Source organism: Lissotriton helveticus, chromosome 9 (genome assembly GCF_964261635.1).
Source record: "Lissotriton helveticus chromosome 9, aLisHel1.1, whole genome shotgun sequence".
Classification (NCBI taxonomy): Eukaryota; Metazoa; Chordata; class Amphibia; order Caudata; family Salamandridae; genus Lissotriton; species Lissotriton helveticus.
Window position 1 is genome coordinate 827,962,801 of NC_136070.1, and position 18,942 is coordinate 827,981,742.

At 47.7% G+C, this 18,942-nt stretch overlaps 1 protein-coding gene across 3 annotated transcripts in view; it reads right to left on the bottom strand.

Moving 5' to 3' along the window:
• The window catches only part of STRN4 (striatin 4), a 316,827-nt gene that overhangs the window by 230,220 nt on the left and 67,665 nt on the right, over positions 1–18,942 (bottom strand). For all 3 annotated transcript variants that reach the window (XM_078660996.1, XM_078660994.1, XM_078660995.1), the window contains one exon: positions 17,145–17,348. In XM_078660996.1, coding sequence (XP_078517122.1) covers positions 17,145–17,348 — 204 coding nt within the window. The remainder of the gene's footprint in view (positions 1–17,144; positions 17,349–18,942) is intronic.

The following is an 18,942-nucleotide window of genomic DNA, read 5'->3' on the forward strand; positions in this document are numbered from 1 at the left end:
CCTTTCTAGTTTTTAACTGACGTAACTTGGAAAATATGGGCATGACTGAACTGTAATCTAGACACAATACAATACACAATAAACACGAAATCACGTCGCACTCATACCACAACATTAAAATACATGAAGAACATTATGAATAACAGTTCGAACAGAATACTACCTGGAAATACTGAGAACAGAACACGTGAATTTTCTCGAGAACAGAAACTGACTAGAACAGAAACTAGATGCACTGCTGAAACAGTACGAAACTTACCGGTCTCTTAAAGAGACACGTCAGGACCCGTATCCACCGAAGTGAACACTTCGTTTGTGGGACTGTGTACCACCAACCCACAGACCAGAGTCAATTAAATTGACCCTGTCTAGATACCACCCCAGTAACGGTACTCACCGGGCAGCAAGAACGGAAGGCCTCGGACTGGACTGGACTGCTACGGCGACAAACTTCGGACTTCGGACTTCAGTTACGGGTGGACCTCCGGATACCTCGGACCTTGGACTCTTGGCTTGGGCTCTGGTCGGGACTCGCCGCGTTCCTCCACCGTCTCGTCTGGATGCTGGACCGCCTCCTCCGTCTCCTCCGTGGGCCTGAGGGATACTTGAGCAGAAATATCTGCCACTGCGCAGAAGAGTTCCGTCACGACTGCAGAGGGTCAGGGGTCGGCGTGGCTTCACCGACGCGTGGGGAAAGGGCAAGTCCCTATTCGGGCGCCATTATGTGGTAAATAAATAAATAATACCCTATTTTTGACTAGACATATATCATAACAGATAGCTCAATAAATAAGAGTCAAGATTCGAGGTAGTAGGAGTTTTGCAGGTTTAATACAGCATAAGGACAGGAACAGGACAACCTGCATAGGAATAGGATGACAGGGCCCAGCAGCTGCTGGGGCTGGGATGAGCGCGCTGGCTTTTAATAACAATACATGAGCATATATACATAACGCAAACACATAGCATTACATTGCAGTAGGCGTAGCAGTGGGTGGAGCAGAAGGCGTGACGCGTAGCAGTCGCGAAAGATAAGGGATAAAGAAGGCGTAACTCAGACATGTGATGTAAACGTAACAGAATATGTCATGAATGGGCGGAAACGAATAGTTTTCTTACCTGTCGGTGTAGTTTTGCAGCTTGAAGATCTTTCTGGATTCACTATGCTGTGCATTATTCCGCGGTCTTGTGGTTGGGTCCGGATTCGTAGTCTTTTCTTTGTTTTTTTTTTTTTTTTTCTCTTTGCCCAGGTGGGCGTCGGCGTCACACCCCCTTTGGGTGTATTTCCGGTGACGTCGGCATGCTTCCTGCGGAAGCTCCCACTCTTGGGCGCCATCTTCGGGTTCTTTTTTTCCGTGTTTCTTTCGTTTCCGAAGTAATGGCAATGTTCTTCTTAGTTTGTATTTACCGCTTTGTATTTTCAAAGTCTATTCTTTAGTTAACCACCTCTTCTCTCTCCAGCCTCATCTTTCTGGCGGAGGTGGGTGGGTTCGCTAGTGAATCCAGAAAGATCTTCAAGCTGCAAAACTACACCGACAGGTAAGAAAACTATTCGTTTTGCAGCGTGAATCTTTCTGGATTCACTATGCTGTGCATAGATTTTGTAGCGGTTTCTCATCTCTGTGGCGGCTGGGTGGAAGATGAGCGTTGGGTGTTGAATATGTGCTGTAGCACCTTCTGTCCCACTTGAGCTTCCTTGTTCATTTGTATGTCCACACAGTAGTGCTTCGTGAACGTGTGCACCGAAGCCCATGTTGCCGCCAGGCATATGTCCTCTATGGGTGTGTTAGCCAGGAAGGCTATTGTAGCGCCCTTCTTCCTGGTGGAGTGGGCACGTGTCCCCTCGGCCAGTTCCTGTCCTGCCCGTTTGTGGCAGAGTTGGATTGTTTGTGCGATCCATCGTGCAATGGTCCTTTTGGTTACTGCTTTGCCCATGAAGCTGTTTGCGAAGGACACAAAAAACTGTTTCGTTTTCCTGTGCCCCTTTGTCCTTTCAATGTAGTGCATGACTGCCCTTCTGGCGTCCAGGGTGTGCAGAGCTCTCTCTGCGCTGGTTGTGGGTTTTTGGAAAAAACTCGGTATCTGTATAGACTGGTTCATGTGAAAATTGGATACCACCTTCGGCATGAAGTGTGGGTCAGTCCTCATCACAACTCTATCGTTGTGTATTTGTATGTATGGTTCTTGTAGCGTCAGCGCTTGAAGCTCGCTTACTCTGCGTAAGGACGTTATCGCAACCAGGAAGGCTGTTTTCATAGTTAGCATCTTTAGGGAGGCCTTGTGAAGTGGTTCAAAGGGCTCTTTCATGAGTTCCGTTAGGACTGTGTTCAAGTTCCATGCAGGTGGCGGCACCCGCTTGGGTGGTGCGATCCTTTTCGCTCCTTCTAGGAATCTCTTCACCACCTGTGATGTGAAGAAGCTCCTGCACGTTTCTCCCCTTGTGTAGGCTACTATCGCTGCCAAGTGAACTCTTAACGAGGATGAGCTAAGGTTCTTCTCCAGTAAGTGCGTCAGGTACCTTAGCACTGTGGAGTCCCTCTTCATCTTATTGTGGAGTCTTTCCTGTCTGCACCATATTGTGAATCTTTTCCATTTCGCAACGTAGCACTTTCGAGTGCTGGGCCTTCGTGCCTCCCGAAGTACCCTCAGGGTGCTTTCTGGTAGTCTCAAATGTGCGAACTCTATGTCCTCAGGAGCCACGCTACTAGGCTCATGCTCTCTGGCTCTGGATGCAGTACCTCTCCGTTCTGCATGGACAGTAGATCTTTCCTCCTGCTGAATCTGTGGGGTGCACACTGTGTCATCTCCATGATCTGCGAGTACCAGGTCTGCCTCGCCCACTGCGGTGCGACCAGTATCAGTGTCATGTTGCTCGCTCTGCACTTGCTCAGTACTCTGTGCATCAGTGGTATCGGGGGAAAGGCGTAGGCAAATGTCCTTGACCAATCTATCCATAGGGCATTCCCCAGTGTCCCCTCCTCGGGCTGCCTGGATGCGAAGTTTTGGCATTTTGCATTCTGGCGTGTGGCAAACAGGTCCACCGATGGTGTCCCCCACCTGTCGAACAGGTATCTTGTCTCCTGAGCATTGAGCTCCCACTCGTGGGATGCCGATGTCTGCCTGCTGAGCCAATCGGCTTGTATGTTGTCCTTCCCTGGTAGGTGTATGGCTAGCAGGTCTATCTTGAGAGGGATGGCCCATCTCCATATCTCCTGCGCCAGCGTTGAAAGCGGTGCGGACTGTGTGCCCCCCTGCTTGTTGATGTAGAACATCGCAGTGGTGTTGTCTGTTTGTATCAATACCCTGTGCTTGTACAGTCTTGTTTGAAAGGCCTTCAGTGCAAGGAAGATTGTCTTCAATTCTAAGTAATTGATGTGCTTTGTGGCATCCGTCGGTGTCCACAGTCCCCTCACCTTGAGCTCCTCCATGTGAGCGCCCCATCCCTTCAGGGATGCGTCTGTGGTGATGGTCACTGTTGGCGTTGGGGGCGTTAGAGGCTTTCCCCTTGCTATGTTCTCCATGGTCCACCATGTCATCTCCTTCTGCACTGCGTGCGTTACAACCACTAGATCCTCCCAACTGCCTGTAGCTTGTGACCATTGCTCCTGTAGCCATTCTTGAATGGGTCTCATGTGGAGTCGTACATTCGGTACCAGGTGGATGCATGATGCCATCATCCCCATGATCTTGCTCGCCGTCCTCACTGTCCGAGCTTGTCCCTTCCGGTAGAGGCGAGTTTCCTTCACCAGCGCCCTCGCCCTCTTCTCGCTGGGGAACACCTTGCCCTGTAAGGTGTTGATCTGTGCTCCCAGGAAGATCTTCACTTGTTCCGGCTCCATTGATGATTTCTTCCAATGGATGGAGAACCCCAGGTTTATGAGCGTGCTGGTCACTGTATGTGCGTGCAGCTTGCATTTCTGGTATGAGTTTGCTTTCACCAGCCAGTCGTCCAGGTAAGGGTATACATGTATTCCCTGCCTTCTTAGGTGCGCTGCGACTGCTGCGAGGCACTTTGTGAAAACTCTTGGTGCCGATTTTAGACCGAAGGCCAGTGTCGTGAACTGGTAGTGGCTTTCTCCGACGGTGAACCTGAGCATGTGCTTGTGCTTCCTGTTCATTGGGATGTGCAGGTATGCGTCTTTGAGGTCTATAGTGACCATGAAGTCCCCGGTCTGCAACTGTGGGAGCACCTCTTGCAGGGAGGTCATTTTGAATTTTTGCGTTCTTATGAATTTGTTCACGAACCGTAAATCGAGAATGGGCCTCATTGTCTCGTCTACTTTTGGTACCAGGAAGTATGTTGAGTATACTCCTGTGTTTCTTTCCTTGAAGGGTACCCTTTCTATGGCCTGCTTCTGCAGGAGTTCTTTTGCTTCTTCCTGAAGGCACTGCAGCTGCTTGCTTGCTAGCGGCTTTCTTCTTGGTTTTCTGTTTGTTGGCCTCGCCTCCAACTCTATGCAGTATCCGAATTGGATAATGTTGAGGATCCATTTGTCTGATGTGATTCCTCTCCACTCCTGGAGGTGGAATCTTAATCTTCCTCCCACTGGTGTCCTGTGGTCGTAGGTGTCTAGTTTGTCTTGACCCATCTGTACGTGCTGCCCCCTGGGATCTTTTTTGTGGGTGGGCACACGGATTTTTTTGAAGTCACTTGGAGGTGGGCTGCTGGCCCCCTCTTCTATTTTGTCCCCGTCCATTTCTCCCTCGAAAGGACTGGCCTCTTTGTTGGTACTGCCAGGGCTGTTTCTGATGGCCCTGCTGACCCTGCGAGTCTGCCTGGTGCGTTTGCTGGAAAGCCTGGTGTGATGTACCTGGCTGGTTTCCGCCTCTTCCGCCGGGCCTCCGTGACGGGGTGCCCCTCTTGTTCCCTCTGAACTGCAATGCTCCCATGGATCTTGCTGTTTCGTTATCCTTCTTAAGTTGGCTGAGTTGCTCATCAACTGTTTGTCCGAAAAGCGTACTGCCGTTGAATGGTGTGTTCAGGATGCTGTGTTGCACCTCCGGTTTGAAACCGGATATCCTGAGCCAGGCGTGTCTCCTTTCCGTGACGCCCATCATCATGAGCCTGCTGGCGGTGTCTGCCCCATCCAGGGCCGTCTTAAGGCAAGAATTTGCAGCATTCTTCCCCTCTTCAATTAGCTTTTCGGCTTTCTGCTTGGCATCCTGGGGCAAGTCCTTCACCAACTGCCCCAGTCCCTCCATGATTTGGTACATGTGTCTGTTTACCAGGGCGTTGGAATTAGCCATGCGCCAGTGGGTCGCGGCATTCCGTTCGATCCTTCTGCCCACCAGATCCATCCTTTTGCTCTCTTTATCCGGTGGCGGGCCCGAGGTAGTGGGTACGTTAGCCCTCCTCCTTGCTGTGGCCGTGATAATGGAGTCTGCGGAGACCGTGCCCTGAATGTAGGCCGGGTCCTTTGCGGCATGCTTGTACTTCTTCTCAGTTCTGGGAGTTACTGCCTTGCATGTTGCGGGCTCCCTGAAAGCTTCCTTCCCCTGAGCCAAGACGCTCTCGAGCATCGGGAGGAACTGGCTCCTCGTTTGTGTTGGGAGCAATGTTTCCAGAAGGAAGTCTGCTTTCTGCTTCTCTTCGTCGAGCTTGAGCTTGAAAGCTGCTGCGGCAGATTGTATCACCGCGTTGTAGGCCCCGATGTCGTCCGGCGGCGAGGGCCTCGAGGGGTAGGTGTCGACCACCTCCTCCGGGCTGTCGGTGTCGACATCGATGTAATCTACCTCCTGAAGGTCATAGGGCGCCGACTCTGTGTCTGTCCTGCCCTCATCTTCCTCCCCATAGCTGTAGCTCTCGTGGGGATTCTCGTACTCCTCCTGGTCGTCGAACACCTCGACGTCCTGGTCTTGCTCGGTGACTTCGGCGACCTCTTCTTCTTCCTCCTCGACCGCCTCCAGCACTGGTGGCTTGGTCTTGTGAGGGATCGTGAAGGCCTTCATCCTTGCGTCGAAATCTTTTTTCCGCTGCATGAAGTTCTCCATTTCTGCCTCGAGGCGCCTTCTTTTCTTTTCCATCTCGGCCGCGTGTTCCGCGTCGGATGGTTCCGCCGCTCTCTTCGACGGATGGCTCGTCGCCGTGCCTCTCGGAGTCGAAGTTTTCGACGTCGAACCGGATATCGGGTCTCTGGTCGTCGTCGACAGTTTCGGGTCTTTCTCCCTCGTCGATCGATCCTTTTCGGGGACGATTTTCGACGTCTTCTGCTGATCAGCAGCTCTCGGCGCCGGGGACTCCTTCTCTGAGGATCCGCTGGGCCTGGGAGTAGTCGCGGACGCCGCCTTTTTTGGCGTCGGCGCTTTCGGGGTCTTGCCCTCGATTTTTCGAGACTCAGAGTCTCTCGGGTTCTTGGGGGCCGAAGAGTCTCCTACCTTGTCAGAAGTCTTCGTGTAATCGGTCTCTACGACCGTGTAGCTGTCGTCTTCGGCGGCAGCGTTGTCTTCTTCCTCGGAGGACATCCCCAGCTCGTAGAGCGACGGGGTCGGGGCCTTCCCCTGCAGGGCGGCGTGTGCTACCCTCTGCCTCTCTCTCACACGAAGGGTCTTCGGGGTGAAGGCGGAACAGGCGTTGCAGTCTCCGCTTTCGTGGTCCACCGGTAGGCAAAGGTTGCATACCGGGTGCTGGTCCTTCTGCGCGTACTTGTGGTGGCAGTTACGGCAGAACTTGAACGGCGTGTTGTCCATCCTCGAGCGTCCAGGGCCTCTCTGGTCGCGTGTTCGTCGACGGTCGTCGAAGATCTGGATGGAAAACGCCTTATCTTTGCTTGTCTTTCGTCGGTGAAGTCCCCTGGAGTCTTCAGATGACTTCTCCTCGTCTTTTCTGTATTTTTCTTTCTTCTTTCTCCAAAAATGTCTGGAGCCCAAACGGGAACGATCCAGACCCGACCGCGGAAAAAAAGAATCTGAAGATGGCGCCCAAGAGTGGGAGCTTCCGCAGGAAGCATGCCGACGTCACCGGAAATACACCCAAAGGGGGTGTGACGCCGACGCCCACCTGGGCAAAGAGAAAAAAAAAAAAAAAAACAAAGAAAAGACTACGAATCCGGACCCAACCACAAGACCGCGGAATAATGCACAGCATAGTGAATCCAGAAAGATTCACGCTGCAAAACATAGGAGGGGGCTACCTAAGGAGCCGGGACCTCTAACCTGATGGTGCGCGCAAACTGGCAATGACGTGTTACGAGGAGAAGCTGGGGGCTATGAACTCTGTGCTAGGAGCAGAGACTAAAGTCTGGAGGGTCGGAGCGACATGTACCTAAACCCTATCTAGTATCTGATGTTTTAGGGAACATGTTGATATAAACTAGAAGTCATGAGGGGAAAAGCTAACTTGACTCTAAGACTGGACCATGCATTATTCTACATGTAGTGCGTGATGAAGAATATTAAATGACCATTAAATACAGTATTTCTCTTAACATGGAGCCGCATAGGCTAGACAATGACGGAAACTATTGATGTAGTTCAGTAGCTTAGGAATGCAGAGAAGGAGGACTAAACTGATAACTGGAATCATAACATAGTCTTGGCAGACTCAGAGGCAGAGCCAAGCTGCACCGGGCACTGCGAGGCAGGAAGTAAGTGAAAGGTCGAGGATACAGGTGGGGGCTGGATCGCTCCTCAGCGAGGGCTCAGGGGACAGGAGCTGAATCTGATGTCCGGGCCCTGTTGAGGCCTGGAAACGGGGACTTTATAATAGAATAACGTGCACACTGAGAAACGTGGCAACGTAGCTTTACATAGGCCTGATACTCATATTACTCATGAGGACTGGGAAATGACATACCAGAGGAGGACACAACTATAATTGCGTCTTGAATCGGACATGGGGAATAACATATGCATATTGGTCATGCACACATAACATTGATGGATGACACGTAGGGACACAGAACATGGCAAAATTTACTTTTCCACAGCCGTCTTAAGGCAAGAATTTGCCGCATTCTTTCCCTCTTCAACCAGCTTTTCGGCTTTTTGCCTGGCATCCTGGGGCAAGTCCTTCACCAACTGCCCTAGTCCCTCCATGATTTGGTACATGTGCCTGTTTATCAGGGCGTTGGAATTAGCCATGCGCCAGTGGGTCGCGGCATTCCGTTCGATCCTTCTGCCCACCAGATCCATCCTTTTGCTCTCCTTATCCGGTGGTGGGCCCGAGGTAGTGGGTACGTTAGCCCTCCTCCTTGCTGTGGCCGTGATAATGGAGTCTGCGGAGACCGTGCCCTGAATGTAGGCCGGGTCCTTTGTGGCATGCTTGTACTTCTTCTCAGTTCTGGGAGTTACTGCCTTGCATGTTGCGGGCTTCCTGAAAGCTTCCTTCCCCTGAGCCAAGACGCTCTCGAGCATTGGAAGGAATTGGCTCCTCGTTTGTGTTGGGAGCAATGTTTCTAGAAGGAAGTCTGCTTTCTGCTTCTCTTCGTCGAGCTTGAGCTTGAAAGCTGCTGCGGCAGATTGTATCACCGAGTTGTAGGCCCCGATGTCGTCCGGCGGCGAGGGCCTCGAGGGGTAAGTGTCGACCACCTCCTCCGGGCTGTCGGTGTCGACATCGATGTAATCTACCTCCTGAAGGTCGGAGGGTGCCGACTCTGTGTCTGTCCTGCCATCCTCTTCCTCCCCATAGTTGTAACTATCGTAGGGATTCTCGTACTCCTCCTGGTCGTCGATCACCTCGACGTCCTGGTCTTGTTCCTCGGTGACTTCGGCGATCTCCTCTTCCTCCTCGACCGCCTCCACCACCGGTGGTTTGGTCTTGTGAGGGATCGTGAAGGCTTTCATCTTTGCGTCGAAATCTTTCTTCCGCTGCATGATGTTCTCCATTTCTGCCTCGAGGCGCCTTCTTTTCTTCTCCATCTCGGCCGCGTGTTCCGCGTCGGATGGGTCGGCCGCTCTCTTCGGCGGATGGCTCGTCGCCGTGCCTTTCGGAGTCGAAGTTTTCGACGTCGAGCCGGATTTTGGGTCTCTGGTCGTCGTCGTCAGTTTTGGGTCTCTTTCCCTCGGCGTCGATCGATCCTTTTCGGGGACGATTTTCGACGTTTTCTGCTGATCAGCAGCTCTCTGCGCCGGGGACTCCTTCTCGGAGGATCCGCTGGGCCTGGGAGTAGTCGCGGACGCCGCCTTTTTTGGCGTCGGCGCTTTCGGGGTCTTGCGCTCGATTTTTCTAGACTCAGAGTCTCTCGGGTTCTTGGGGGCCGAAGAGTCTCCTACCTTGTCAGAAGTCTTCGTGTAATCGGTCTCTACGACCGTGTAGCTGTCGTCTTCGGCGGCAGCGTTGTCTTCTTCCTCGGAGGACATCCCCAGCTCGTAGAGTGACGGAGTCGGGGCCTTCCCCTGCAGGGTGGCGTGTGCTACCCTCTGCCTCTCTCTCACATGAAGAGTCTTCGGGGCGAAGGCGGAACAGGCGTTGCAGTCTCCGCTTTCGTGGTCCACCGGGAGGCAAAGGTTGCATACCGGGTGCTGGTCCTTCTGCGCGTACTTGTGGTGGCAGTTACGGCAGAACTTGAACGGCGTGTTGTCCATCATCGAGCGTCCAGGGCCTCTCTGGTCGCGTGTTCGTCGACGGTCGTCGAAGATCTCGATGGAAAACGCCTTATCCTTGCTGATCTTTCGTTGATGAAGTCCCCTGGAGTCTTCAGATGACTTTTCCTCGTATTTTCTGTATTTTCTTTCTTCTTTCTCCAAAAATGTCTGGAGCCCAAACGGGAACGATCCAGACCCGACCGCGGAAAAAAAGAATCTGAAGATGGCGCCCAAGAGTGGGAGCTTCCGCAGGAAGCATGCCGACGTCACCGGAAATACACCCAAGGGGGTGTGGCGCCGACGCCCACCTGGGCTAAGAAAAAAGAAAAAGAAAAAAACAAAGAAAAGACTACGAATCCTGACCCAACCACAAGACCGCGGAATAATGCACAGCATAGTGAATCCAGAAAGATTCACGCTGCAAAATTTCAGTGGTGAATATTAGTTTGTTACTTGGAGTGAGAAGGATAGCGGATGGATAAAAGGGGAAGAAAGATTTGCATTTATATAGCACTTGTTACCCGTGATGGGTGTTGAAGCGCTTTTTTGGCGAGTAACATGCCACTCCGGAAACCCATACAGAATTAGTGTTGATAATTAGTATAGTCAATTTCTAGTGTAAAGAAACATATACAAAATAAAAGTAGGATGCCTTTGAAGAATAAGCTGCGAGACGCGCTCTGTGGCGGGGGAGGGGCATTGAAGCGAGGCGCGCACGCTTGTGCGAGCGAGAGGAAAGCCAGATGGCGCCTCTGCTCGTGCCTGTTTGTTCAGAGTTGTTGACAGTTTATTATTCTTTTCAAAACTTACTATGTACAATAAAATACAATAAAACGATGTAAAAAGAATTGCCATTATTTAAAAATGTTGAATTGGCAGAGGCATATATCGCACTTTGCTTTGTGCAAAGGTATAAAACTACGTTTTAACATGCATTACATGTATTTTAATGTTTTACTTGGAATCGTTGTTTAATTTTTCCCTGTGGCCCGGTCTAAAAACGAAGAGCTCCTTTTTCATCAGGGTGTGTAACAGCATCATTCATCTGTTTGACATACAGGATCATGGGTAAATTATTTTGTGAAGCACAAATTAAAGCCCTGATCCACTGTGAAATTTTGAAGTGATTGCTGCATGGAGTAAGCTCTTAATTGCAGCCGGGGCAGGTGAGTTGAGTTTGCGTGGGAGTCAGTCGGCCAAGTTTCAGACTAAAACCAGTATTCGTATGTTTCCATTTACAGCTCTGCCATTGTATCAAAGTGTGATCTTTGTAAATCACTTGCTTTCCAAAGCCCCTTAATCAGACAGAAATTAGACGTGCTGGGGAAGCCTCCAAATATTGTTAATAGGTGCTATGGAAAGAAGTAGAGATTTATATTTGTGAAGAAGGCATAGCTTTGTTGCCATCAGATAACACCTCAAACAGAATACGTTTTCTGTATCCAGTCTGATTAAGCGGACCTTGGTAGGCATTGGAGGCCTGGCAACACCCCGGCACCTGGGAGACAGAAAACAGGATTGTGGAATAGCGGAGACCCAGTTTAAACTTTTTTCACAAATATGGCTTTAAAGATTGACACGTCATTGTTTTGTGAATTAATTCATTACTGTGAAGACATCTAACTGTGAAAAACTGTGGCTTCTTACATTATGCGAACACTTGCATGATGATCGAAGCTCCGGCCCCGGTCAAGGAAGCAGAGCAGACTCGCTACGATTAAAGGAGAAGTGATTCTGCCATGCTGCCAACATCGTGCAGTGGCCGCAGTTAATGTGTGGTGCAGAGCAACAGCGAGTCGTGGAGCAACAGAGTAGAATCAGCTTTCTCAAATGGAAATTCCTCCTTTCTCTCCATGTTATGTTTATTTTGTTTGTAACGCAAGGCACAACTCCAGTGTAACAACATGGACAACAAAAGGGAGCGGCAGGGAGTGTGTGCTGTAATGTTGTCTCTTACGTCATTGAGCTTGCCTGAGACATAGACGTGCGCATTATAATGAAAAACATGCATTGGCCGCGTGGCTGTGAAAGTGACGTGGCCGCGAAAGTGATCGCTCACAGGCTGTGTGGGTGCCCGCGAGCCATGCACTTAATGACCCTTGACGGAGGAAAGGCAGATGGCAGCTACACGCGTGTAACCGCAAGCTGAGCCAAGCAAAAGCGTGTGGTAGCCCTTTGAAAACCCACACACTAAATGTCTCGCAGGGCATGCACTGGCTCAGGCGAGACCTAAAAATATGTGAAGGTAATGGAGGCACCTCACAGAAACACCACCATGGGAGCCGCTGATGGGTTCTCATCAGTGTGCTCCGTTTTTCATCATTGGTAGCCTCCAAAACCATAAAGAAATAGTGTGAAACAAGTGCACAAATAAGTTGATAGTGTGAAAAGGTAAAAGCCACCCAATCCTGACCCCCCCCCCTACTATCAAAGCAAAAATTCCCGCTCTTTTTTGCTTTTACAAGCTAAAAACGAGCTAAACAACCACTGGCACAACCATCAACTTTTGATCACTGCCATGTGTTTGCGCAATTTAAAAATAGAACATACTGTCGCACCCCATCAATTCTTATGGAAAGCCAACATGTTTCATTGCCTTTTAAAAGATTTCCGGCAATTTCTTCAGGGCTAGGGGTCAGTCCTCGCCACACTGTTATTTCAGTAATGTACCTGGGGACAATAGACACAGACAACACGTAACACAAAGTTAGGCACATGTGACCGCGTAATACCGGAAGAGGGTGGACGGGTACTCGAGCCTGATAAGATGTATTTAAATAGTCACAGAGGAAACAGAACCAGTGAGCGTGGAGTTTGAAGCCAGGCGCTAGCAAAGTATCGGTAAGCGGGGAGGAGAGCAGATTCATGGGGGTGAGCAAGGGCTGAACTCGGCCCATGGGAGCAGGGACGACTGCTACAGCTTTTTTCCTTACGAAGGAGGCGACTGAAATAGAGGCTGTGTATAAGCAGGCCTATACACGCAGATAATCATCTCAGCTGTGTCTAAGATGTTGGCGTAAGACATAGGTGAAGGCAGGGAGGGGAGTAATATCCTGTACCGCATTGTGAATAAAAATATCTGTGTTATTCCAACAGTAATCGAGGTCTATATCTCTCTCCAGGTTGACAGATAGCAACCGTAATAATTATGTGTGGGTGGTGTGGACGTGTACACATCCCCAGCAAAGGTGGCTGTCAGTTTGCAAGGTGTGGGCAACCACCGGGTAAATATTCCATATATGTGAGCAGTGAGTCATATAAAAACATGCGGTGCGTGAAGTGATTTTAAATCATGCGCTGTGCCTAACAGTATTTCCTCGTGGTAAGAACTTTAGTAATTTTCATTTTCAGCCCACAACCACTTAATCTTAAGGCGTTCTTAAAATATGCTATCCCAATAGGGTGGGAGTGGAGAGGATGGGAGACCAATCCAGAGCCTTAAGATTATGTTGTAATATTACAATTGGGCAAACCATTAAGATAACGAAAGGCGGAATTAGATTTCCAAGATTCACATAGATGAATTACCAAAGGCTTGTGTCTAAAATACCCCAAGACTTTTTCTCTCCCAACCGACTCCCCCCTGCTTCTTCAGTTCGTTTCTGCAATGGGCTGTGGGGAGGACAGCATTACAGTTACTACTCTATAGGATTTTTGCTATATCTTGCAACCGTCTATTAACTTCTTTTGCCCATCCAAATTCACTTTTAATTATTTTATCTCTACATAATGATGCCTCTTTGGGTTGTTCAGACAGTGTCAGTTTTTCCCAAAAATATCATAGAACGAACAGCAGCAGTAGTTGACCAAGATTTCAAACTAGAATCATTTTCATTGCCTGGGCCATAACACAGTTTGGGAGAGACAAAAAATTCAAATCCATCTGTCTTTTCCCAATCTCAGTCAACACTCAAAGCCCGAACATCCATTCCATAAAAGAATTGCAGGGGAACCATTGCACTAATGGCAGCAAGAACTGGATGGAGCGAGGACCACCACACCATAAACTTATTAACATTTTCTTCAAGCCTCCGAGATTGATGGAAGCTCATCCCTAAGTGCTTGTATTCAGTTAAGTTACTTCCACAACCGGAATATTCACAATGTCCATCCACGCCCAAATTGATTTCTATCGAATTTTAATTGTGGTCGTATCAAAGTTGGTTACCAGATAATTATTTGATAATACATATTAAATTCCTCTAATTTCTTTCAGAGTCCCACAGGTGTCCTGTCCTATACAACTAAAACCCAAGATGTTTATATTTTACAGATTAAAGATGTTTACTTGGCCAAGTATTTGTTTACCTCAGAAAAAAAAGTTTGAGGATACATCTTAAATATTTATGGTACTGATGCATATCAAAACCAGTCCGTGCCTTCATAGTACAGTTACCAAATAAGTAGAATGCCTTACACTCAATATAAATTGTGTTCTCTAACTGGCTACAGTGATATCAAGTTTTATGAACTATTGTTGATATCAGCAACTAGACCTGTTTTGTATGACACAGCATGCTTTTTTTATTTTAATCGTATATTAAGTAAACATTCGGACATGGGCTCAGGCAAACTTAGCTGGGCAACTAAGTGAGTAAGATTTTAACAGTTATATATATATTTTTTTAAGTCTCATGTCTTGTACAGTGAGCAGGTATAATTTTATAAGATGACTGTTAGACCTGGCTCTTTTGCCAGGTATATCCGCATACTTTTTGCCTCCTATTTTTCTAACCTGTTTTTGTTGGATTTAGTACTCTGGGCACTTTACCATTGCTAATCAGTGCTAAAGTGCATATGCTCTCTGTGTAAATTGAGATTCTGATTGGTTATCCAGGATTGGCATATTTGATTTACTAATAGATCCCTAGTAAAGTGCACTGTAAAGTGCAGGGCCTGTAAATCAAATGCTACGAGCATTAGCAGTCTTTCAAATGTGCTTCAGACCTGCCACTGCAGTGTCTACGCACACAGTTTTTAACTGCTATGCCGACCAGGTTGATTTTTAAATTGTGTTTGAAAATGCCACTTTTAGAAAGTGAAATCGCTAAAGGGGTTAGGCCCATTGGACAAGAGTCAGGTAGGGCCGTAATACTTATCAAAGACAAAGGGGGGGACCGGACTCCTTTGGTATTTTCAGCTTTTAGCTCTTTATAGCATTCATCAGACCAATACCTTTTATGTTTTATTTAGGTTATTTATTAAACCATTTTAAGATTTTTCATATATTTTATGATGAAATTATCAAAGGTAAGAAAAGAAGATCCACATCAATTTCAAAAGACAAACAAATAATACCTGAAACAATTCACAACGTTACATTCATGGACAAAGCATTGAAAAATACAACAATTCAGAAAAGGAAACTTTTTTTACACCATTTCATTAAACGTACGGCAATCCTTCTGACTTTCAATTAGTGTGTTACTGTTGGTTATATTCAAATGCTTTCACATTGCCTCAGTAGTTTAGCCTGACTGCTCTGTGCCAAGCTACCAGAGGATGAGCACTGCCAATCTTAGGTGTGTACTTTATTCATCCTGACTAGAAGGAAGAGTCCCTACTCTCACAAGGTGCATAACTCTGCCAACTCAAGAGCCCCATTTCTAACAATGATTATTTCCTTTTAAATAATTACATACAAAACTAGATACTACACACCTGAAGGCAACATGCTTTGATATGGTTTTACCTTTCATATCCGAACAGTAAGCTACAAAGAAATGTCTAGTTTGCACAATACAGTTGGTCTTTTATGTATTAATGCCACACGTAGGATCCAAGGGAGAGCAACAGGGAACATATCACTCCCTATCTAAATCCTGAACCTCACTGAGGATATGTTCTACCAAAAATAGGATTGGGATGTTGTGTAAGTGGGAAAGAGATGTCCTTCACGGACAAGAACCCTCACTCACCCGAAGGTGACATGCTTCATCACTGGGCTCCCTCCGCACATCGGGGCCAGTCGGTCCCCAATGTGGGCTACAACTCCCCACCTAATGTAGTGGTGTGGGAAGGAGCAGAGGTGTTTTAAGGCAAAGAGACGCCACAAGATGTTAGTGGTGAGTCAGGGACTGAGTCCCGTGAAAAAGTGTAGAGAAATATAAAACTATTGCAAGGGCTCAAATAAATGTATTTGGTAGAGTCCGTGGAAAGGATTAAAAGAGAAGAGGACAGGGGGGTTCAAAACAAATATCCCCCTTCAGAGGTCAACATGTTTCTGTCTTTCCTTGGCTCCAAAATGAGTCCTTAGGCATTCGTCAAAACCAAATTTAATACTAGTCACTCTGTAATGTGTATGCCACAATCATTCATATTGTAATAAAATGACTATACTGGCCATTTTCAAAGGGATTGTTCATTAATTTGTCACCTCCATCTGTGGGAGGAAACTGACATGTACTCTCTTAGCCACTAGGTACTTGTTCAACCACTCTGGCACACTGAACACAGTCCCCAACAGAGTTTCTTGTGCAGTTAGGGGCCTGGTGAGAGATCTTTTATGTATTATCAACAACATTCCTCCTGCATTGAGGAATACCAGTCTGCTCCATCACAGCCAGAAGAACGAGGAATATCGCACACAGAGACTATTCAGGAGAATGGAAATATAGAGCTTGCTTTAATGTCCTTAATTTTAAAAAAATGCTTTGGCGGAGACAAATACCAAATACAGCACATTGTCCCATCTACCCTAAGACGACTCGGATATATAAGCTTTAGAGGATCCTGCAGAACCTCACCAAAGAGCTAGTTCATACAATGCTTGATCCCAGTCTTTTGGCCAAGAACTCACAAGGATCTCGATAGGTGTAGAGGTTGGCCACCCGCATTTCACATTAGATTCAACCATAACAGTCGGCAGAGTTAAAAGGGCAGGAAAGGTAACAAATGACCATGACACAGACCCAAACAATGTGGATGAGCAGGACAGAAACCCTAAAAAAGTCTGTACCCCTGAACTTTTGTTGAACAGAGTAATCAACAAGGTAGCCACAAAGAAAAAAATCAACCAGAGAATTTGCAATACAACTAACAAGGTCTTGCTGCCATCCTAAAATCTTGCTCCTATGGTGGGCTTATTATTAGTAGTAGGAGGCTTAGTCTTTTACATTGTGATATCACAGGAACATCCGTGTCTACAGGATACATTAAATAAAAAGACATGTATGGAAAGTGCTTAGAATTTTACCAGCAATCGACAAGCATGTGACATTTTTGAGGACCCAACATATATAAACATCATCTACTGTTCACTTCTAAGGAACATAGAGACACATTTTGTCACATACAAAAGGCAAAATAAATGTTCCAGGTTTAGATGAAGTACAAACTGACAACCGAAGGAGAGCAATGGAAAGAAATACAAATGAGGAAGTTTCGAAATATTGGAGTGTGGCATTTTGAGTATTTTGAATCACTTCTTTGCAACTATTAATTATTTTACCATGAGAGAGCAGTCGCATTTAATGCCATCCAGAGAACAAGGCACATAAAAACACAACTTATTAAAAAAAAACTTTTTCCAAAACCAAGGACTTATTATAGAGTTGCAGCCACACAGTTGTGAATCCCAAGCTACTAAAATGGTTTTAGCATTTGTCAAATATCAATTATACCTTTTTATCTGCTCTTCAATCTGCCGTATAAGTGGTGATTGCCCCTCACTCAGTCCCGGACCTGGAGTCAGTGTTGGTGCCACGCCAGAGTCGCTCTGCTCCATTGACCCATTTTGCTCCTCAGGGCAGCGTGACAACAGAGCACGTACTCTTTTTGAGCGCATATCCAGAATAGTGTCTGTGTATCCAACTTCCTCTAGGTACCTAGCAGGGCAAAAAAGATAAGCAAAATAAAACATGGAGCTGACACCAAAATCCGGAACAGGGTAAATGAAGATAATTACATGATTAGGAAGAGGGGGTGAAAGAGTGTGAATAACAGCACTAGATAGTTCCAGACGAGAAGAATGATGATATGGCTGCTGAAGCAAATAGAAGGAACATGTCAATAGAAAGAAGCTAGAATTGAAGCCACAAGAAAATGGAGCAAGACAACCTCGGGTACCATATCACAAAATCTGAGGCAAGCAGGAGCTATAGGAAAACATTGATAAAGCAACACAAACCACTAATAGATGAAGAGAGTCCAGAGGATTCTGTTGCTAAAAAAAAACCCCAAAAAAGAAAGATAACTGATAAAATAAGGCAACATCAGGGTCCCCCTGTTGCAAAGAAAAGACTACGGGGTTCAGCAATATCAGAGTCCTTCTCAGAACAAGGTATGAAAAAAAAGTTACACATGGGTCAATGAGAACAATGATGAAGGACAAAGGCATAAATACTAGAATAAGGAAGAGAGCATGCCTAGAAACGAGAGTTCACGGTTCCGCGCCGAGCGAAGATGGCAGACTGTTTGTTCTGCATTCCATCGGAGGTGAGGCGTGGACGAGAGGTGTCTAAGCTACCACTCTCAGAGCCGCTGATGGAGAGGGGACAGTCTGGCGGCGGCCGTGTTGTCTCTGGAGCTACTATTTGAATGCCGGGCTGGGGGGTACCACGACCGCCACGAGGTGCCTGGCCCAGCAATGGCCGCTCGGAATTAATGCTCTGTGTTGAACCGTCCCTCAAATCCTCCTGAGCGGATTTCCTCCCCACTATTATCCCATCGAAAGCAAAGCTTTCACAATCGGAGTATGGGCGGACCACATGAAGTTTAATCTTGCCCTTTTCTGACTTTGCACCACAGAATCATTAACCGCAATGCCCTACCTACAAGAACGAGAAAATGGTGCCCTGGGAACTGTTGTGAACGCGCCCGGAGCCGAACGGTGAGTGGAGGGTCGGGGAAGCGTCCCTGCCACCCATGAGAGTTTCCAGGGGCCCTAAAGAGCCCCCACAAGACCTGAATAATTTTAGAACCACAGTGAGCTGACCCAGGGCATCGCTCCCAAGCTGCCTGACTAAGATGGCGGCCGTCCACGAGAAGACTGGGGCTACGAATGGAGGCAACCCAAGTTGCTATTACTCCAGCCGCCTCTCTGAGACCAGGGTCCTGATGTTTCTTCCAGGATTTTTGGCACTGTGCTTTTTAACCAACTTTAGAACTGGTGGCAACTAGAACTAGCCACTGAGCCATGGAGTCTAACAGACTCGATGTGCCTGACTAAGATGGCTGCCAAAACCACAATCCTTCTCCTACCTTTCCATCCTCGCCAGCGCCTACCTCCCTTTGGTTTCTAGCCTTCTAATTCCCTCCTGATCCTCACTATTTTCTGGCAGAGCCCTAAATGCATACATGTCCGCTTCCCGGCGGATCTGCACCGACAGCTAAAGGGGAGATTGACCCTGTCACACAGCTATGGCCGTCACCTAACCAGCCGGATCACAGACGTTTGTCTAGTTTTCTTCCCCGCTGCAG